The sequence below is a fragment of the Oncorhynchus masou genome, chromosome 24 (genome assembly GCF_036934945.1).
Source record: "Oncorhynchus masou masou isolate Uvic2021 chromosome 24, UVic_Omas_1.1, whole genome shotgun sequence".
NCBI classification, from domain to species: domain Eukaryota; kingdom Metazoa; phylum Chordata; class Actinopteri; order Salmoniformes; family Salmonidae; genus Oncorhynchus; species Oncorhynchus masou.
In genome coordinates, this window is record NC_088235.1 from 91144663 (window position 1) to 91167342 (window position 22680).

The window sequence follows — 22680 nt, forward strand, 5'->3', positions numbered from 1 at the left end:
CACATACCAGCCAGTCAGAAAGAGAGAGCGAAAACTCTCCTCTCGGCAGAACAGAGGACAGTGTGAGAACAGGTCAGCACAGACGTTCAATGGAAACAGTTGGAACACCCGTTACGCCACAAAACCTCAGCAGTATTCGACAGGCAGCAATACAAACACACCCGCGCGCACACACAGTAGAATGATGCCCCTTTCTGACAGATAACTGCTTCACACACATACTTGTGAATAACAGATCTAACTTCCTGTTACAACAGAAACTCCAGAAACAAAATGTGTGACCAGACAAACAAGTGGAGCAGAAAACAAGCCCACGAGGGCCCATTTGACCTCCTAGACTGGAGGCTGTATAGCAACACAGCCAGCCAGCCACAGACTAAGCTCCCACTCTATATATAGACCCACAAGCAGCGTAAGTACAGAGTTAGTCATGCATTTCACAGGTAAGGAAATAATGACCATGGACATTTACGGAACGACACACTAGTTGTGAGACGTGCTTAAAATGGTGAACACGCTTTCGTGGGTTGAGTAAGAAGCCTGAACAAAGCCCAACATAGTCAGCTGTACCAACCTGAAACACAAACAACACAGGGTTTTCTAGGTCAGACAGGATGCTGATCTCATCTGCAGGTGGATAGAAGGTACTGTAACATCCCGAATTCAGTTAATGTCAAGATACCAGAATTTTTACTTCGATAGAGATACCAGGTTTAGTATCGTGATACCAAAACCGTAAAAAAGGTTAAAAACAAAATTTTAAAAAGGAATTAAATTAGCCAGTCACAGAATGGCACTGATCCAGACAGATAAGCGAATCTACTGCCCTGTTCAAGTGTTGGGCATCTGTCGTTCAACAACATTACATTTGACATTTTTCAGAGACATCCATGTATGCATTAATGAATCAATTACCAAACTATTTTAACATAAGGGTAATACTTTATTTGAATGGTAAATCCATTGATAAACTGTGTAAATCAAAGCTTCTTCACAATACAGGTGAATTGATATGTAAAAGGAGTGTGTGCATGCTAGTGGCCTTCACGGATCCACCTGGACCCAAATGCCGAGACCGAATCCAGCACCCAAGCGGGTCCGAATTAGAGGTCGACCGATTATAATTTTTCAACGCCGATACCGATTATTGGAGGACCAAAAAAGCCTATACCGGTTAAATTGGCCGATTTAAAAAAAAATGTATTTGTAATAATGACAATTACAACAATACTGAATGAACACTTATTTTAACTTAATATATCAACAAAATCAATTTAGGCTCAAATAAATAATGAAACATGTTCCATTTGGTTTAAATAATGCAAAAACAAAGTGTTGAAGAAAGTAAATGTAAGTAAGCTAACATTCCTTGCTCAGAACATGAGAAAGCTGGTGGTTCCTTTTAACATGAGTCTTCAATAATCCCAGGTAAGAAGTTTTAGGTTGTAGTTATTATAGGAATTATAGGACTATTTCCCTCTATACCATTTGTATTTCATTAACCTTTGACTATTGGATGTTCTTATAGGCACTTTAGTATTGCCAGTGTAACAGTACAGCTTCCGTCCCTCTCCTCCCTGGGCTCGAACCAGCAACACAACGACGACAGCCACCATCGAATCAGCGTTACCCATGCAGAGCAAAGGGAACAACTACTAGAAGGCTCAAAGCGAGTGACGTTTGAAACACTATTAGCGCGTGCTAACTAGCTAGCCATTTCACTTCGGTTACACCAGCCTCATCTCAGGAGTTGATAGGTTTGAAGTCATAAACAGCGCAATGCTTGACCCACAACGAAGAGCTGCTGGCAAAACGCACTGAAAGTGCTGTTTGAATGAATGTTTACGCGCCTTCTGTCTACAACGGCTCAGTCAGATACTTGTATGCTCAGTCAGATTATATGCAACGTAGGACACGCTATATAATATCTAGTAATATCAACCATTTGTAGTTAACTAGTGATTATGATTGATTGTTTTTTATAAGTTAAGTGTAATGCTAGCTAGCAACTTACCTTGGCTTACTGCATTCACGTAACAGGCAGTCTCCTTGTGGAGTGCAACGAGAGAGAGGCCGGTCGTTATTGCTTTGGACTAGTTAACTGAAGGTTGCAAGACTGGAACCCCCGAGCTGACAAGGTGAAAATCTGTTGTTCTGCCCCTGAACGAGGCAGTTAACCCATCGTTCCGAGGCAGTCATTGAAAATAAAAATGTGTTCTTAACTGACTTGACTAGTTAAATAAAAGGTTAAATTAATTTAAAAAAAATATTTAAAATTAAATCTGCGCCCAAAAATACCGATTTCCGATTGTTATGAAAACTTTAAAATTGGCCCTAATTAATCTGCCATTCCGATTAAATCGGTCGACCTCTAGTCCGAATCCAGAATTCTAAATAATGTCACAGATCTGGGTTGGATCTGATAAAATTAGACACACCCGTGACAATCATAACTGTCTTGTCCAGAAGCCCGTGCATTTCCGAACGCGACTGCTGCAGTTGAGAAAGAGAGAGAAATTGTATAATTTATGCTGCTGCGGTCTTGCTTTTCACAAGAGTAGAGCGTGGCGTGTTTAGCTTTCTGTTGGCCAATCATAAGTCATCAAAGCGGCAATAGGCTACAGTCATAGAGCCTCGCTCCGTGTGTGGCAAAAGTTAGGCGTTATCTAATCAATGGAAGATGGAATTAAATTGACAATTAAAAGGATAGGCTATAATGACCAACATGTAGGCTCCTACTAAATATATTCTGGAGTTATTTGTAATTGTAGTATCACAAACCACATACACTGCAGCCTCAGTTAGCCTAGCTCGCTAATGTTCGCTAGCTTACCAAACTTTTCATACAGGTTTAATGCAGTCCAAGACAGGTATTACGTAATCATATTTGATGATAAATATCCTAGCTATGGCAGCTCACACACTCAGTACGGCCCCTCCCTAGCCTGCTAGAGCGGCACATTTGTCCCTCACGCGCTTTATCACCTCCGGTTAATAAAGTGGCTTAAAAACACATTTTCTGCTGCTTTCCTCCATCAGATCGGACCTGGAACCGACCAGGTTAATATGGAACGGGTATGAAACAAATATTCATGCTCGGGTCAGGGTGGGAAATCCCCAGGTCCATTTTGGAGCGGAGCCAACTTTCTGGACCCGTGAAGACCTCTAGAGCATGCATTGATTTATTGAGCTTGTTTTAGATGGTTTCTTGGGGCTACAGATGACAAACGATCCATTTCCTTCCCATTTGAAACTTATTTTATTGTACTGATAAACAACATTTGCATAGAAGCTCATTTTATAAAAGTGCACGACGTCTCTTTAACCAATAATGATGTCATTCACAAGGCAAGAGAGGGGTGGCCTGTTGGAGCCCTATTCAAAGCAAATAAATGTTTAGGTGACAGGTGTCGTAGACCTTTCAGTGAAATGCTTACTTCCAAGCCCTTAACTCTATTTCCTAAACTGCATTGTTGATTAAGAAAATCTTATTAAAAAAATAAAGCAAAAATAAAATCAATAAGTAAAACAAATTATTAACAATAAAGCAGTAGCAGCGAGAACAGTTCATGACTTGGGTGACTGGAGTCTTTGACCATTTTTTTTTTACCTTCCTCTGACAGCGCCTAGTATAGAGGTCCTGGATGGCAGGAAGCTTGGCCATAAGATGTACTGGGCCATAAGCACTACCCTGTGTCGCGCCTTACGGTCGGATGCCGAGCAGTTGACATACCAGGCTGTGAGGCAACCGGTCAGGATGCTCTCGATATTGCATCTGTTTAACTTTGAGGCTCTGGGGACCGATGCCAAATATTTTCAGCTTCCTGAGGGGGAAAATATGTTGTCGTGCCCTCTTCACAACTATCTTGGTGTGTTTGGACCATGATAGTTCGTTGGTGATGTGGACACCAAGGAACTTGAAACTCTTGACCTGCTCCACTACAGCCCTGTCGATGTGAATGGGGGCGTGTTCGGCCCACCTTTTCATGTAGTCCACAATCAGCTCCTTTGTCTTGTGCACATTGAGGGAAAGGTTAGCGTCGCTTTCTTGGGCACAGGGACTATGGTGGTCTGCTTGAAACATGTACTGTACACTACCATTCAAAAGTTTGGGTTCACTTAGAAATGTGCTTTTCTTTCAAAAAACAAGGACATTTTTTGTCCATTAAAATAACATCAAATTGATCAGAAATACATAGTAGACATTGGTTAATGTTATAAATTACTATTGTAGCGGGAAACAGCAGATTCTTTTATGGAATATCTACATAGGCGTACAGAGGCCCATTATCAGCAACCATCACTCCTGTGTTCCAATGGCACGTTGTGTTAGCTAATCCAAGTTTATCATTTAAAAAAAGGCTAACTGATCATTATAAAACCATTTTGCAATTATGTTACCACAGCTGAAAACTGTTGTTCTGATTAAACACGTAATAAAACTGACCTTCTTTAGACTAGTTGAGTATCTGGAGCATCAGCATTTGTGGGTTTGATTACAGGCTCAAAATGGCCAGAAACAAAAGACCTTTCTTCTGAAACTCGTCAGTCTATTCTTGTTCTGAGAAATGAAGGCTATTCCAGTTTCTTGCCAAGAAACTGAAGATCTCGTATAACGCTGTGTACTACTCACTTCAGAGAACAGTGCAAACTGTCTCTAACCAGAATAGAAATAATGGGAGGCCCAGGTGCACAACTGAGCAAGAGGACAAGTCCAGAGTGTCGAGTTTGAGAAATGGACGCCTCACAAGTCCTCAACTGGTAGCTTAATTAAACAGTACTCGCAAAACACCCGTCTCAACGTCAACAGTGAGTGATTGCCACAAAAAAATGGTGTTTCAGTAATATGTTTGATGAAGAAATTAACACTGGCTGATAGATTTTATCCGTGATACAAATTCAACAGAAGTACCGAAAGAAACAAATTATAGTACAGAAACGTTTTTCATGTTCAAGTATCGAATGTTTTGTGCAACACTAGATCTCAGCATTGGTGCAGTCACAACTGGGACGAATAGGACAAAAAGGACAAAATAAGAACTAACTACATCTTGTTCACCAGCACCAAATGAAAGGCTTTTCTCCTGCGTAATGACAACCTTCGTATGGAGCAGAACACTAGATTCTCCTGACAGGTTAAGGCCTTCATGCAACTGCACTAACAGGACCACTTGTTTGCATGTTTTAGAAAGCTCTTCCTCACAACCAGTTTGATTTCTAAAGAGAGCTCATGTGAAACCTAGTACACAGCCCCTGAAAGCTCCAGTCCAAACACACAGGCACACTCTGTATGCGGTGAGAGAGGAACAGAGTTGGCTTTCCTTGGGCCGAAGACCGGGTGGTTTCTTTGGTGAAGTCAGTCCCAAACATCAATTATCCTGCTCCAAACCAGTTCTCCCTTTCCAAAGCCAAAAATAACATGCCTCGGCAAGGCCCCATTATAGGCTATTTCTAGCTGAACTCAATTCACATTTGTGTATTACAGAACACTTTGAATGCATCCAAAGACAAAAGGATTGCTCATTTTAGGATGACTATAACTAAAGGATGGGGGCTTGTCTGATGAACAACTATTTAACCTCTTTTTAAAGTTGCTTAGCAGCAGTACCTTTAAAATCAGAGTAACTTGCATGGCTTGCAGTTTAACATGTTCTTTATTTTTGCCACCGGATAAAGACTGCAGCAGTTCAGGTTAATAATTTAGCACCAAGCAAACAGACACACCACCAACCTTTTTAGTTAGGTTTAGCAGATAATTTGGCAAGAGATCCAGTCTCACCATCACCAGGCAGGCAAAAATAAGGCTGTAATTCAGTAGGTAATAAGAATATAGCTGTATAGTTCACACAGGAAATCCAGGGTTTCCTGTAAGTGCTCTTGATAAGGCAGTAGGTGAAATGTTGAGGTCGTAGATCAGCCAGATGCAGGTGTTACAGAGTCAACAACAAGCAAGGCAAGATAACGATATTTGTGCAGCCTTGAACTCCATGAAGGTAAACACTGGGAAGCCTCATTTGTTTTACCAGATGGCAGAGGTGCAAAAGAGTCAGTCAGTTGGTCAGTACAGGCACAAAGCAGTAAGAGAGGAAAGGGACAACAGTGTCAGTCTGATGGGACAGGAGAAAGAGTGACGCACCAGACTCATTAAGAGAAATGCTTGACTGCACAGTTCTTATCTGGCTCATATAAATCTAACCATCACACTATGCAGTGATAAGAGTGACCAATGGCTCTCCTCTGGCTCATCCTGAGAAAAGACACATCCATGGTTTGACAGGGGAACCACTCAGAGAACAGCTCCATCCCTTCACTCAATGACATTAATGTCTTCCAGGATTAACCCAAAAACACATATTCCCCAGAATTATGCCCTGGGTAATCACAGATAGATGCCCCTTTGCAATTTACAAGGATTCCCTGCCATTCCTATGCAGAGGCCCAGTGGGTGCGTGCACAATGCGAACACATCTGTACAGCAATCAGAGGCTTATCCCTGAAGGGGGAGGTTGAGAGGATCAGTCAACCACACAGAGAGACATGTATGGGTTGGGGCAGATCACTTTCTTAAATGTGACCACAACAAACCAGCCTCCTGTCCTGACCATGACCGTGATCTAACCCATTTTATTCAACAATTTTACATAAAATTATGACGATAATGCTTACATCTTATGTAAGATGTAGCCTAAGCACCATAGTCATCTAAATATTGCAATGATAAGCAAAACATGTTTTTTTAAAGCTGCTTTAATACTTTCACCCTTAACATGTAACATCCTAGTGTTTAATGTAACAGTGGAATGGTAAACATTGGCTGGCCTAGTGAATGACAATGTCACACTCAAATTCACCCTTTGCATCTGCCTGCTGGCCTCTGATGTAATTGAATATGTTTACGCAACAACACAAAAAGCACCAAAGTCCTTGGATCAAATGGTTACTGATTATTCAGAGCATGTACCCCAAGAGCACGTGTTCACCTATATTGAAAAATGTAGGCGCAAAATGAAATTTAGGGGCACAATAAAAAAAATTGAGGTAATACAGCCAGTATCCTTTTTCTAGGTGCACTGGTGCTCCTAAATTAATTGCGAGTAAAATGGTCACACTGTAGAGCCCTGACCCATTTGGGAGTGACACACAGACTTTTCTCCAGATGAGAAGTGTATTGCAAAGGCCCCAGGGTCTGAAATTGAACACCTCCTGGTTCATTGCAGACTGACCAGATTTCTCTCTGTGTTGCCATCTTACAGCTACAGAAAACAAGAACAAACTCCTCATTGTGTGTCTATTCTCCCTTTGCTGTACAAACACACCAAAAGAGAGAGGCAATGGACAGGCTATTGCCAATATATTGTGATGGATCTTTACTGAGCAGTGTGTGTACTGCCACCGTTGTCACAGACGCTGTAAGGATGTGGCCTAATTTAAGAGGTGGACAAAAGCATCTGTTAAAACAGGGCAAATGCAATTTGGCCTTTGCCGTAATTACACACAGAATAAATTGTGTGAATGTTAGCTATTACAGTGCTGATTAACTTTAAATATAACGCCTACAGAACAGAGGTAGAGTGAGCAAACATCCAGCAATGATATTTGAGAATCCAAAATTTTGGGGGAGATTTCCTTCCCTGGTTGTTGGGCTATATAGGTAATTGAGACAACTTTGGGGTACATTGGCATGACAAAGGCAACGAATGTCCGAGTAAGTAAGGTACAGCTGTATAATATACAAGTGTATATGGATATTTGCTGATTAACCGCACTCAGTAACGTTAGTTGTAACCTAGTATTAGACTACCTGCCATGGTAGGTGTAAAGTCAAATCAAAGCAGGATCTTTGACCATGCTCTAACTTGCCTCGCCTGTGTGACTGCAGCTTGCCTCCTCAAAAACGAATTTCAGTGGCATAGCATGGTGACAGGAACACCTACGACGTAAATCAACGGAAAGACACAGTGGCAAAACAAAAGACGCAAGGGGGGTTTTATCAAATTATTGGTACTGTACATGAGCCAACAACAGTTAGCTTGCTATGATTGCCATTGTGCTGTGTCTTCAATATCGCCAACGTCGTAGCTAGCAAGCGAGTTGGTCACGTTAGATAACTAACTAGCTAGCCAGCCTAGTTTCCTTTATTAATTGGCTGTCTAGCTAGAGCTGGTTAATGTTAGCTAAATGACAACAACGGTAACATTCATTTGGCTTCCTTCCTGTCCAGTATTTGAGTACTTCTGGGTTTGCCAAATCCTGACATGGTTAGCTAATCACACATAGCTAGCAAGACAGATATCTAACGTTACCCAACTATGCTAGCTAGTATCGAAGCAATTCCATAGCTTATCAATTTGTCCGAAACGGCAAACTGCTCGCTACGAAAAGCTAGGTCTGCTAACTTTAATAAATGAGCTATTTGGAAGGACCTTGTATTTCAAATCTCGGCCGAGCTTACCTTTTTTAAAGTACGCTTAGCTTGTTTGCTAGCAATCCAACTCGTCTGGCATGCTACAATTATAGCTTTTTCCAACAGTGTCAGTGAAACTTCGCTGGGATCGCAAATGAGATATTTCAGTATGTGTCCTCACCTTCCTTTCCCATCCGTTCTTTTTTTTTTGAACGCTCTTCTTTTAATTTTTTAAAAGATCTAAACTCGTCTTATAGCAACTATCCTCGTTGACAGATTGGTAAACAATTTTGCGGTTTGTGTTGTCTGATATGAGCGTACCACTGTCAAAATGTTGGCAATATGCCCCGCCCTTTGCATTATATGATTGGTTCAAATAGTTTACACCTACATTGTATAAAGTATTTTATTTGTTGTTCAGGCTCTGGCAATCTTACACCTCTACATTGATTGGATGGCGTTCCGATGAGTAGACTGGACGCGGTAAGGTGCTTTTCACATTGACAGGTTGATCATATATACAGTGTCCTGCTTCAATCACACCCACAGGGTTATTACGCAAAATGGTATGCAGCATCATCTGGATATGAGTGCAACACAAGTTCAACATTCACCTTCTGCTACCATTTCTGTCAAGATATGTAAGCATACAGTTTGATGCATAAGTTTGATAAATATTATGTATGCAACACACAGAAGGCACTGCAACTGCCTCTGCAATGCAATTGCGCAAGGCAAACGCAGCTTTCCATTGGAAATGAATGCACTTCGGGTGTACCAAAATGCAATAACACTATCGGTGTGATCAAGACCCTCCCCCATCCTCCAAGCCCACCCAACCCCATCCGACCTTACACTTTAGGACCTTTAATCATACGATTTTTGTAAAGGTCATCTAGGTGAAAATCAGATTTTTTTCAAAATGCAAGACTCTTTAAAAGCTTTGGTCGCCGACTTGACAACTTATTTGCTCAAACGAGCCCAACTATTTCAATCTGGAGCAAGTGTTGGTCTTGAGGCTTTGTTGTGTCTGGACCGGGTGTGCTAGTTGTCAGAGCCGAGGGTTGCACCGAGGGTCAGGATAAGGGGCACAATGAAAAAGATGCTGTGGAATCGGTGAAGGTAAACAGAAGTAGTCTTGTGATAATTGTTTGTGTTTCTGCTGATCAGAGGGTGCAGGCGCTGCACATTAAACAAATGGGGACAAGAGATGCAAGTTGTTTTGCACTCAAGAAAAGGGCACCATTGAAAGGAGTGATTACATGGTAGCGGTAAATGTGAAAGTTGACCAACTGAAGGGGAAGATTCCCAGTGTTTGTCATGCACATTGTTTGTTGCGACTTAGACAGGATGGCGTAAGAGTTGTTGTGTGTTCTTTTGTGTTTTGATGTTGAGCCGTTGCTGGACAAAGTGATGTTACAGGATATCTTATATACTCTAGGAACTTTTGTGCCGAATACATTACGTTGTTACAGGTGTCAAGCTTATGGGCATGTGGAAGCAGTGTATAGGAGGAGGTTACTAGGTGTTAGAAGTGTGCAGAAGGGCATGAGACAAAGGAATGTGTAACATTGGGGAAAGTAGTGGTATGTGTTAATTAAACGGGTGTCCATGGGGCTGGGGATCAGAAATGTCCAGTGTGAGAGAGGCAGGTGGAGGTTTCCAGGGTTAGAGTAGCACAGAAGTTGTCGTATGCTGAGGCAGTGAAGAAAGTAGAGGAAGATGGGTCAAGGGGGAGGGATCCTGAGAGGAGTGGTGTGAGTAGTAGATCTGTACCAGTATAGAGGGATAGGCCAACAAGTCATTTCAGGCTGTTGGCCTGAGATAGGACTATATATAGTTAAATAGTGGAGTTGGGTGGTGAGTGTGTAGTGTTAGATGGTAGAGTATTTGTTTATTTATTTATTTTCAAGCAATGCATAAGGGTAGTATACTCCAGTCTAGTAGGTGGCAGTAATGCAACATTTATTGGATGTCAACCGCCGTTAAACCTCATCGAAGAAGAAGACTGGGCACGCTTCTTTACGCGTGACGTTTACACTCAGGTTTTGCGTAAGGCAATCGCCTTCTGATTTCAACGGCTTCCCTGCTTTGAGGTCATTTTTGAAGTTTCAATTGTTTCCCCTGTTACACATGCACATAACCTCGAAATAATGGTGTAGCAATTTTTTCTCCGTACCTCAATTTATTTTCTAGTCATGTCACAAACGTCAATGGGATTCACTGATCAACAACAACAAGGGGCTCAGGTACAGTAACAAGCTAACAGTAACTAGCTAACCGCTAGTTAGCTTTCTGCGGATTAGCTTGCCAAACAAACAGTTTTCCCAAGCTAGCTACAACAGCACTTTCTAGTCGCTAACTCAAACATGAGTAATTAGCAAGTTAATCAAGTAGTACTGTAGTAATACTATCGTCGATAACGCTTCTACGCGATGCAAAGTATTTTGCTAAAGTTCGCATTTCAACCACTCTACTCACTACAGTAGACGACTGGCGTATGTAGTGCAGTGGAAAAGTAGAACACGACAGAGTTTAGTTTAATCTGCTATGTATATGTTATCTAACTAATTACAATTGCTACATTTCTGTACCCTGTATAACAGAGTCAAGTTGGGGCACCCTACATTCCCACGGAGGAGGAGAAGAGAGTGTTTCGGGAATGCAACCAAGAGAGCTTTTGGTACAGATGTAAGTCATGCTACAACATAAGGAAATGTTCCAAATAGCACCCCATTCCCAAACCCTAATCATGACTCTGTTTCATTACACGTAAATCATTGGACGAAGGCATCTTCTGTACAGGGAGTTTTAAGAGCATGACGCTCTGTCTAAAAATTAACACGCATTGCTTGCAATATGTTTCTGGAAGCATGAAAGCCCATTTATGCTTGCTCTGGCAATGCGATATGGAAGGTCCATACCAAGCATTTGACGCAACTGCGGTGTCTCCGGATGCTTGTAGAGGCCAAATCTGCAGCGTACTGCATTGCGCCGTGCGTCACAAATGTAACGTTGCAGAGGGATCCGTAATATAGTTCTGCTACCCGACTCGACCGACCCCGACGTTATAAATGGGGTTAAGGCTAGGTATCACTGAATTGATCACTAACATTCTGAAGCTGAGCTGCATTTATGGCCTCTGCAGAAGTCAAGGCATTCATGCTTCGCGGAGCAGTGCAGAGCTGTTGTGAAGGAAGTTGGTGTTTATTCAGTAACTCACACCCCCACTTACCGTCAACCAATCATGTAAATGCAGAGCTATACAGAGCCCGCCGCATTTTTAAACAATTTTGGAGGCACAGCGATGTGGTATGGCACTCAATATGGACTCTGTATGCCTCCGGAGGCTCCGCAATTGTCACACCCTCCATACTCAGCCTCCTACCACATTCTTGGATCAAGCCTATTTTGGCTTTAAGATCATAACATGGTGTCAGAAGTGCTTAAAACGTCATATAAAAAATATAAACGCAACATGCAACAATTTCAAAGGTTTTATCGATTTCACATGACTGGGCATGGGCACAGTAATACACGGCCGTAACTAACATTATTTTTGGAGATAATGTGGTCGGCATTTGATTGTAAGGAATTCTAGGTGAGGTGAACAAAAGGAGCCAAGTTCCTGTATGTATTAGTGGGCTTGATTACCAACAACAACGAGACAGCCTACAGGGAGGAGGTGAGGGCTCTTGGAGTGTGGGTGTCAGGAAAAACCCCTCTCACTCACCGTCAACAAAACAAAGGAGATGATCGTAGACTTCAGGAAACTGTAGAGGGCGCACCCTCCCCATCCACGGGACCACAGTGAAGAAGGTGGAAAGCTTCAAGTTCCTCAGCGTACACATCACAGACAAACTGAAATGGTCCACCCACACAGACAGCGTGATGAAAAATGCGCAACAGCACCTCTTCAACCTCAGTCACCTAAAACCCTCACTAACTTTTACAGGTGCTCAATTGAGAGAATCCTGTCAGGCTGTATCACGGCAACTGCACCACCCCCAACCGCAGGGCTCTCCAAAGGTTGGTGCGGTCTGCACAACGCATCACCGGGGGCAAACTACCTGCCCTCTAGGACACCTACTGCACCAGATGTCCCAGGAAGGACGAAAAGATCATCAAGGACAACAACCACCCGAGCCACTGCCTGTTCACCCCGCTATCATCCAGAAGGCTACGTCTGTACAGGTGCATCAAAGCTGGGACAGAGAGACTGAAAAACAGCATCTATCTCAAGACCATCAGATTGTTAAACAGCCATCACTAGCACAGAGAGGCTGCTGGCTACATACCGATTTGAAATCATTGGCCACTTTAATAAATGGATCACTAGTCACTTTAAATAATAGCACTTTAATGTTTACATATTACATTACATACTGTATTTTATACCATTTATTGCATCTTGCCTATGCCGCTCGGCCATCTCTCATCCATATAATTATATGTACGTATTCTTATTCCATCCTTTTTACATTTGTGTTTATTAGGTAGTTTTTGTGGAATTGTTAGATTACTTGTTAGATATTACTTCCCTGTCGGAACTAGAAGCACAAGCATTTCGCTACACTCACATTAACATCTGCTAACCATGTGTATGTGACCAATAAAATTGTATTTGATTCAGAAATGAACATTACATCTTTGGCAAAAGCTCTGGGGGACAGTTCCTGTAGCCAGCATGCCAATTGCATGCTCCCTTATGTTGAGAAAATGTAGTGTGTGACATAACTGCACATTTTAGAGTGGCCTTTCATTGGCCCTAGCACAAGGTGCATCTGTATATATAAAACGGAAGAGATTATTTCCCCCAAACATTTGCTTGAGTTTTGTCAGAGTTTAGAGTGACCAAAAGTAGCTAATGGCTCTCCTCTTGTCTTTGTTCATTGAGCAGAGCCAGAGATACTTTTTAAGGATATGGTAATCTCCATTGGAATATACATTTTAAGGAGCTGGTAATCTCCGTTGGAATAGTATTAACGCCCATCGTGTTCGTCGTCAAGGAGGGAATGGGAGTCAATTAGGCGCTATCTCAAAAATCCAACATCTACCATGCATTTCTTAAACAAGAAATAGAACATTACACATTTTCGCAAGATGTGACATAATTAATCTGGGATCTGTTTTGTTGTATCGTTTTGGAATTATGACATTACGTTCTTTCGAGGAAAATAGACATTTCTCAACTAATACCGATTTTGAGAAGGGACTATATGACGATTAGTTTAGCGACCGTGTGACGCAACATGACAACATGAACGTGATTGGTCAACAGTCTGTGGGGTGTAATGCGTTCTTCCATTCAAGGTCCAGTGGGATTCCTTTCTCTAATATCTCTGGCAGAGCTGCTAAGCGCAGCGATCGTGTGACAGGAAGGAACCGCTAATGGATTTACTAACGGAGGAAGTCCATAATGATTTCGGCTTTTGGGCAGGGCCGGGCCTTAAATTTGGCAGAAGCAATCGGACCTGTGTTGGGCAGGGCAGAGCCTGAACGTAGCGAGTGTGGCTAAAATAAGTATGAATGCTCTTACTTCTGAGGAGGCAGCCTCGCAGTAAATGCTGTACAGCCACTGCATATGTCGTATTGACCATGCAGAATCGTTAACGCCTCAACTCGTTCAAATTACCCATAAATACTCGGATGTCATTACATTTCAATGGAGACGTCCACAACGGAGTGAATGCGCAACGCCCTCTTGCGGTTGAATGCTCCGTCGCGAGACAGACACTGCATACTTACATTTTTTCTGACTTTGCCTCGTCTTCAGTTCAGCCAGTCTGCCAAAGAGCAGGGAGTTCGTTAACAAAACAGAGAAGATAAATGTGGTTTTCGGTGATGGCTTCATGGTATAGTTAGTAACTTGTAAACAATCACCCATAACAATAAGTGAGTAATATTTGAATAGTAATGTTAAATAATACACATTGGCTGTTAATTAAGCTAATTATATTATGACTGTTGCCTCCCATTTAAGTTTGATGGTAATTACATTTTTATGATAATTGTTAGGTGGAGAGGTTGGTAGCTACAATGCTATGTTCAACCTAGCCTAGCTTTTAGCTAACGTTAGCTATCTGCTCTGCAAGCAAGCTTGACTTCGTTAGATAAACAAGTTGAGGAAAAAGTAACTAAAGAAAACATTTATCATCTGAGACTATATTTATCCTGTCTTGAATGAAAAGGTCATTTTGCAATCTCCCAAAATAAATGTGATCTCTGACAAGACAGGCTCTCCATCTTGCATTACAAACACTACACTTCTCGGTTCAGTAGCTGGGCAAGACTCCGTGAAGATGACGTACAGTAGGGCGTAATGAAATGCGTCACGATGTGAACAGGTCAACTTTCTAGAAGCATTAGACCAGAACCAAGATACTGTTAGACGTCTAAGTTTGAAACGAGAAAGCTATTTTGTAGTTTTACATTGTGTCCGTTCCCTACACAAAAATGTAGAAAAACAAATTAAAATAACCATGGTTTTCAAACCACTCAGCATATAGTTTACTGAAGGTAAAATTCAAGCTCATCACTAGAAAATTATGCAATTTTTCAGCGCTAATGCCGCACTAGACAGGTGTGTTCAATATTTCAACTTGTGCGGTGTGGTGGTGCAAACGGAAGTACACACAGACTCCAACAAGCTAGCGATTTGAAAAGCGAAGCACATGTGCGTCAAGTATGGAAAATGTGGGCTAGACATCCGGCAAAACAAAACATATATGCAACTGGTGGACACGGTATGACATGCTTACCAGACCACGCATTTGTGACGCATATCTGGGGTGTATTCATTACGCTGATTATGTTGCAAAACCTTTCTTAAACAGAAACGAACGGGGAGGGACTTAAGTGAATTTCTCCAATAGAAACTCTTGTTTTAGTGTCAATTTTGGGGGGGCTAATGATTACACCCAGGGGTGTATGGCAAAAAAAAGAAACATAATAGTTTACCTGTTTAATTGTTCAGCATGTCACATTCTATGCAAGAAAATAATATTCCTCTTGAGGCGCATTCAAGTTACAAGTGCCTTACAGGGAGAGAAATGTGCCTGCCCAGTCATTGTAGCCACAACATTCTTATTGCAGTTGCTGGAAACACACCTTTTAACGCAGTCTTGATGGCCACTGTTAAAAGAGGATCACTTGAGTTTTCTAGTGTTACTAGGCTACACTTTTCTCAAATCCAAGTAATGAGTAAAATGCGCTGTTTCAGAACTGGAGTTTTTAGCGGCAGCATGGTTTATACGCTTTCCGGGTGCCAATGGCATTACGTGCATAGGGACAGTGCTGGCCCTAGCCTTTTGGCGGCACCTCACGAGCAAAACGTTTTGGTGGCCCCCCTCTTGACGGATAGGAGAGAGAGAGACTTGGTTTTTAAAGAACATTTCCTGCAATTCTACACATTTTGTCATGATTTATGGCATGTTAATCTGATATCAGAGTGAGAATGACAAAATCAATGGGGGCACACTGGAGGGCAGGGCCCCTGGGAACGGAAAGTTTGTGGACAATAATGCTGAACATTGAATGTTTTATGTATTCTGCCATGATTACAAGTTTATACTAATTTAGCAATAAATAAAAAAAATATGTTAGCTGACATGGCTAATTTAGTGACTGTCATTGACTGACATAAGAGAAAAACAGCTGTTGCACAACCAGATTTTGAAATTGCATGTTGTTCATTCTACTACTCTAACTAGCTCCTTATATATATATATCACACATATATATATATATATATATATATATATATATATACACACACACACAGTGGCAAGAAAAAGTATGTGGACCCTTTGGAATTACCTGGATTTCTGCATAAGTTGGTCATCAAATTTGATCAGATCTTCATCTAAGTCACAAAAATAGACAATCATGGTGTGCTTAAACTAATAACACACACATTATTGTATTTTTCTTGTCTATGTTGAATACCACATTTAAACATTCGCAGTGTAGGTTGGAAAAAGTATGTGAACCCCTAGGCTAATGACGTCTCCAAAATCTAATTTGACTCCAGCTAACCTGGAGTCCAATCAATGAGATGAGATTGGAGATACTGGTTAGAGCTGCTTTGCCCCATAAAAAAACACTCACAAAATTTGAGTTTGCTCTTCACAAGAAGCATTGCCTGATGTGAACCATGCCTCGAACAAAAGAGATCTCAGACCCAAGATTAAGCATTTTTGACTTGCATAAAGCTCGAAAGGGTTACAAAAGTATCTATAAAAGCCTTGATGTTCATCAGTCCACGGCAAGACAAATTGTCTATAAATGGAGAAAATTCAGCACTGTTGCTACTCTCCCTAGGAGTGGCCGTCCTGCAAAGAATCCTAGACTTACAGAAATATCTCAAACATGCTGACATCTCTGTTGATGCGTCTACAATACGTAAAACACCAAATAAGAATGGTGTTCATGGGAAGACAACACGGAAGAAGCCACTGCTGTCCAAAAAAAGCATTGCTCCACGTCTGAAGTTTGCAAAAGTGCACCTGGATGTTCCAGTGGACAGATGAAACTACAGTTGAGTTGTTTGGAAGGAACACACACCACTATGTGTGTAGTAAAAAAGGCACAGCACACCAACATCAAAACCTCATCCCAACTGTAAAGTATGGTGGAGGGAGCATCAGCCTCAGCTTGCTATCATCGACGGAAAAATTAATTACTAAGTTTATCAAGACATTTTGCAAGAGAATGTTATGCTTTCTCTCCACCTATTGAAGCTCAACAGAAGTTGGGAGATGCAACAGGACAACGAGCCAAAACACAAGTAAATCAACAACAGAATGGCTTCAACAGAAGAAAATATGCCTTCTGTAGGGGCCCAGTCAGAGTCCTGACCTCAACCTGATTGAGATGCTGTGGCATGACCTCGAAAGCAGTTCACACCAGACATCCCAAGAATATTGCTGAACTGAAACAGTTTTGTAAAGAGGAACGGTCCAAAATTCCTCCTGACCGTTGTGCAGGTCTGATCTGCAACTACAGAAAACGTTTGGTTGACGTTATTGCTGCCAAAGGAGGGTCAACCAGTTATTAAATCCAGGAGTTCACATACTTTCTCCACCCTGCATTGTGAATGTTTACACAGTGTGTTCAATAAAGACATGAACACACAGAATTGTTTGTGTGTTATTAGTTTAAGCAGACTGTTTGTCTATTGTTGTGACCTAGATGAAGATCAGATCAAATTTGATGACCAATTTATGCAGAAATCCAGGTATTTCCAAATGGTTCCCATACTTTTTCTTGCCACTGTGTACTCTACTGGTCAAATGTTTTAGAACACCTAGTTATTCAAGAGTTTTTCTTTATTTTTACTATTTTCTACATTGTAGAATAATAGTGAAGACTGTGATATGTGCTTTTTGTCAGTATATATTTAGGCTAGTACATTATATCATCCCCTCAGCTGAGCCCACCAACTACGGACCTTCCAAATCCCAATTTAACCACTGATTACACCCCAGGTTTACCCCTTCTGTTTCTCTCTGATTTCTCATTTACTCAAGTTTGTAGCTACTGAAGTGTTATGAGCATGCATTGTTGATATAGAGAGTTATAATGATGTATAGATTTTGTATGCACTAATGACATCATTATGTATTCACAGCCCTTCCATTAACTGCTGTGGCAGTGTCTGTAGCTCAAGCACTCGTTATGAAAGGTACGTTCAATGCTCAGTCCAGTGAGATTGTAATTCAAATATCAGCCTCTAATGCCTTTCATTGGGTTAGAAAGTAAAGTCAATCTCTCCCTTTCAGGAGTCCTTGCACCCTCACCACGATTTGGTTCCCTGCCTAAAGTAGCTAGTAAGTGAAGGCTGAATATGAGGCTTTTCAGTGTCCTGCTGGAATTCAAAATGTGTATGTATATGTACCAGTGTCATGTCTATGGGAATATTCACTTTTGTGTGCGTGGTGTCTATTTTCAGTTGCTGGTCTGTTTGGGTACATTGGCGGGAAGATCTCTTACACAAAGATATGTCAGGAGAAGTTCAAAAATCTGGAGAATTCCCCATTGGGTGAAGCCCTAAGACAAGGACAACGTCATATCCCTCAACAGTTAGTATTGCATCTAATCTCCTTTCCCCATTGTGGTAACTGATTATTGTTTTGGCATCTTACCAAGTTACATTTTCATTGGAACCAGGTTTGCTCCTCAGAACCCATCAGAGTTGGGAGATCCTAACCAGGCTTTTTTTGAACAAGCCTCCCAGTCAGTGGCGGAACCTCGCACCCAAGCAGACTCCTTCAGCTACCCTAGTGACTTCTCCTATAGTGATCAGGATGCGCTGTTGAGTCCTCCCCTCAGTGAGTCTGACCCCACAGGAGCTGCAGTTGATGTCAACCAACCAGGTACGGACATCAGGATTTACATGTTGTTATTACAGACATGGATAATACTCTCTCGCTCATCCTTGTTTTATTCTCAGAATTGTCTTCAAGATGAATGTTATTTAGTTGAAGTAAAGAGAGCATTTGAGAACATTATCTTACTTTTGAATCAGCTGTGGTTGGAATTCTACAGATTTTGTATTGGCCCTGGCCGGACGCCTTGAATAGCAGTTTTCTCTGAAAGGTTTCCTCCCCCCACTGCCTTTTTAGTCCCTCCTTACTTGGATGATGAGACTCCCAAAAAGAGACCAACCCTGTACGAGGACCTACGAAGCAGAAACCGTGAGAACTACGAGGTTACCCTGACCCAAAAGGCAGACATTCTGCTCAAGTCCCCGGCTGAAACACCTGTTCCGAAGAGAGATGGTGATTCATTCCCCACAGAGATCTGTTGTTATTGGGACTATTTACATATGGTGCTTACAATGGGGGTATGATTATTCAGTGTCAACAACAGTGCTCACATACTTGGACATCAGTGTCTTTGGCCAGAGCAGGGGGTCTGTATCAAGGAACATGCTAAGATACGCTAACATTTGCTTTTTAGTTTGTAGCAATAATTGGCCATGCAGGCTGCCTCACATCCAGCCGTGATTGGGAGTCCCATAGGGCGGCACAGCGTTGCCCGGGTTTGGCCGGGGTATTCATTGTAAATAAGATTTTTTTTCTTAACTGACTTGCCTAGTTAAATAAAGGTTAAATACATGTTTTATTAAATGTAGCCTTTTATAATTGTTGAATTAAACAAACACAATATTCCGGGTGCATTAGTGAACTACATTGCATAGACATACAGTACCAGTCAAAAGTTTTGTCACATCTACTCATTCCAGGGTTTTTCTTTATTTTTACTATTTTCTACATTGTAGAATAATAGTGAAGACATCAAAACTAACACATATGGAATCATGTAGTAAACCAAACAGTGTTAAATAAATAAAAATTCATTTTTATATTAGAGATTCTTCAAAGTAGCCACCCTTTGCCTTGATGACAGCTTTGCACACACATGGCGTTCTCTCAACTTGCTTCACCTGGAATAATTTTCCAACAGTCTTGAAGGAGGTTTCACATATGCTGAGCCCTTGTTGGCTGCTTTGCCTTTACTCTGCGGTCCAACTATCCCAAACCATCTCAAACGGGTTGAGGTCGGGTGATTGTGGAGGCCAGGTCACCTGATGCAGCACTCCTCCTTGGTCAAATAGCCCTTAAACAGCCTGGAGGTGTGTTGGGTCATTGTCCTATTGAAAAACAAATGATAGTCCCTCAAAGCGCAACCAGATGGGATGGGGTATCGCTATCGGAATGCTGTGGTAGCCATGCTGGTTGTGTGTCTTGAATTCTAAATAAATCCCAGACAGTATCACCAGCAAAGCACTCCCACACCATCACACCTCCTCCTCCTCCATGCTTCAAGGTGGGAACCACACATACGGAGATCATCGGTTCACCTACTCTGTGTCTCACAAAGACACTGCATTTGGAACCAAAAATCTCAAATTTGGACTCATCAGACTGAAGGACAGATTTCCACCAGCCTAATGCCCATTGCTCATGTTTCTTGGTTCAAGCAAGTCGCTCCTTGTTATTGGTGTCCTTTAGTAGTGGTTTCTTTGCAGCAATTCAACCATGAAGGCCTGATTCACGCAGTCTCCTCTGAACAGTTGATGTTGAGATGTGTCTGTTACTTGAACTCTGAAGCATTTATTTGGGCTGCCATTTCTGAGGCTGTTAACTCTAACGAACTTATCCTCTGTAGCTGAGGTAACTCTGGTTATTCCTTTCCTGTGGCGGTCCTCATGAGAGCCAGTTTCATCATAGCGCTTGATGGTTTTTGCGACTGCACTTGAAGAACTTTCAAAGTTCTTGACATTTTCTGCATTGACTGACCATGTCTGTAATGTAATGATGGACTGTCACTTCTCTTTGCTTGTTTGAGCTGTTCTTGCCATAATATGGACTTGGTCTTTTACCAAATAGGGTTATCTTCTGTTTCTACCCCTACCTTGTCACAACACAACTGATTTCCTCAAACACATTAAGAAGGAAAACAATTACACAAACCTTTAACAAAGCACACCTGTTCATTGAAATGCATTCCAGGTGACTACCTCATGAAGCTGGTTAAGATAATGGCTCCCTAGTGGCGCAGCGGTTTAAGGCACTGCATCTCAGTGCTTGAGGCGTCACTACAGACACCCTGGTTTGATTCCATGCTGTATCACAACCGGCTGTGATTGGGAGTCCCATAGGGCGGTGCTCAATTGGCCCAGCATCGTCCGTGTTTGGCCGGTGTAGGTTGTCATTGTAAATAAGAATTTGTTCTTAACTGACTTGTGTAGTTAACTTGGTTTTTCATCAAGGCAAAGGGTGGCTACTTTGAAGAATCTCAAATATGACATTTTGATGTAACTTTTTTTGGTTACTACATGATTCCGTATGTGTTATTTCGTAGTTTTGATGTCTTCACTATTCTACAATATAGAAAATAGTAAAAATAAATAAACTCTGGAATGAGTAGGTGTCCAAATGTTTTGACTGGGACTCTATGTCTGATTCTCTGTATGGTTATTTTGTCTCCACAGTGAAAAAGAACCAATATGGAGATGCATGGGACGAGTGAAGAGTCTGCTTCAGGAGCCAGTGATCAGCTGCTGCACCAGGAGAAGAAGGCAAGAGGGCACATGTAGTATACACAAGACCTCTGCTTTTTATGCAATCATGCTATAGAAATCTGAAAAACACGTTTGACGTTTCCGAAGTGATAAATGCAAAATCATATATTGTCAAAAGGTTAACATGAATAGCAGCTTTCTAGAATTGTCCAATGCAGTTGAATGCAGCCAACAAGCTTACCAATAGCTTGTGTATCAGTGGAGGCTGCTGAGGGGAGGACTGCTCATAATAATGGCTGGAATGGAGTCAATCGAATGGTATCAAACACGTCTCCATTCCAGCCGTTATACTTCATTTCCAGCCATTATTATGAGCCATCCTCCTATCAGCATCCTTCGCTGCTATGTTTCCATCCCGTCATTTTAGCATTGTAACTGGGTCTTATTCAAATGTGAATGTTCAGTATTACCAGTGAGCTCATACTATTTTGAAGGTTTATCTGTAAGTCCTAAATTAATATAATTGAATATGTCCATTTGGTGTTATCTGGACCGTATCTGGCATCAGATTATTGCGTTGAGGGTGGCAGATCAGATTATAATGCTATATGATGTAAAAGCAGAATGTTGAGGGCCTCTTTGAAGACCATCTTAGCACATGTGGACATCTGAAGGTTTAGTTTGGCAGGGTGTTGACTCAGTAATAATTGATAGGCCTCCTTGTTTTTTCCCAGCGGTGTCAAAAGTAACATAAAACAAAAGCTGCGTTGACTGAGATGTCCTCCAGGACCAAGCTTACCCAGATTCTCTGGTCTGTTGACTTTTCAGCAAGGTGTGGTGCAGACATAAAAATAAATAGCACTGTGTAACACATATCTCTTTCCTTCTGTTTATGTTTTGTCAAACAACTGTGTTGATTATTAAATCATAGCCAAATTGGTTTCGGTGTGCCGGCTGTAGTCATCTCTCATTTATGCTCTATAGCAGGGATCATCAACTAGATTCAGCCCCGGGCCAATTATTATTATTTTTTCTTGAGATGATGGTCAGGGGGCCGGAACATAATCACAAGTAATTTGCTTGCAGACTGTAATAACCCCAAACTGACTAAAACATACTAATTGCAAACCTTGCTTACATTTGTATAAAATCACACCTACTATATCACTATGCGTGGGAATACTTTGGAATTGATTTCCAAAATGTAATTCCCTTAGAGCTGATTTGCTGGTGTTTCTAGTCTTAA

The 22680-nt window shown here is 41.6% G+C and overlaps 2 protein-coding genes across 8 annotated transcripts in view; one reads left to right on the plus strand and one right to left on the minus strand.

Moving 5' to 3' along the window:
• Nucleotides 1-8731, minus strand: part of fryl (furry homolog, like) — a 104616-nt gene extending 95885 nt beyond the window's left edge. For 2 of the 3 annotated variants that reach the window (XM_064935613.1, XM_064935614.1), the window contains exon 1: nucleotides 8453-8731. The gene's annotated coding sequence lies outside the window, so the exon portion shown is untranslated. The remainder of the gene's footprint in view (nucleotides 1-8452) is intronic. The other variant, XM_064935615.1, reaches the window with a different exon arrangement.
• Nucleotides 8732-10434: 1703 nt separating this feature from the next.
• ociad1 (OCIA domain containing 1) lies at nucleotides 10435-22374 on the plus strand. 5 transcript variants are annotated; one of them, XM_064935621.1, is made up of 9 exons: nucleotides 10435-10653; nucleotides 11011-11095; nucleotides 18036-18089; nucleotides 18187-18234; nucleotides 18357-18486; nucleotides 18575-18780; nucleotides 19030-19250; nucleotides 19367-19468; nucleotides 21405-22374. In XM_064935621.1, exons 1-9 carry the CDS (start codon nucleotides 10603-10605, stop codon nucleotides 21405-21407), a joined length of 900 nt encoding a protein of 299 aa, XP_064791693.1. In that variant the 5' UTR covers nucleotides 10435-10602; the 3' UTR covers nucleotides 21408-22374. The 5 variants fall into 5 exon arrangements, with proteins under 5 accessions (XP_064791693.1, XP_064791695.1, XP_064791694.1 ...); XM_064935623.1 differs by lacking the exon at nucleotides 19367-19468 and having other exon boundaries at nucleotides 19030-19185; nucleotides 21405-21491; nucleotides 22169-22374; XM_064935622.1 differs by lacking the exon at nucleotides 19367-19468 and having other exon boundaries at nucleotides 19030-19185.
• The last annotated feature ends 306 nt before the right edge of the window (nucleotides 22375-22680 follow it).

Coding starts and splice junctions, on each gene's coding strand:
- ociad1 (XM_064935621.1), top strand. CDS start 10,603: ATGTCACAAACGTCAATGGGATTCACTGATCAACAACAACAAGGGGCT. Junction 10,654..11,010: donor AACAACAACAAGGGGCTCAG/GTACAGTAACAA, acceptor CCTGTATAACAG/AGTCAAGTTGGGGCACCCTA. Junction 18,090..18,186: donor TCAAGCACTCGTTATGAAAG/GTACGTTCAATG, acceptor TCTCCCTTTCAG/GAGTCCTTGCACCCTCACCA.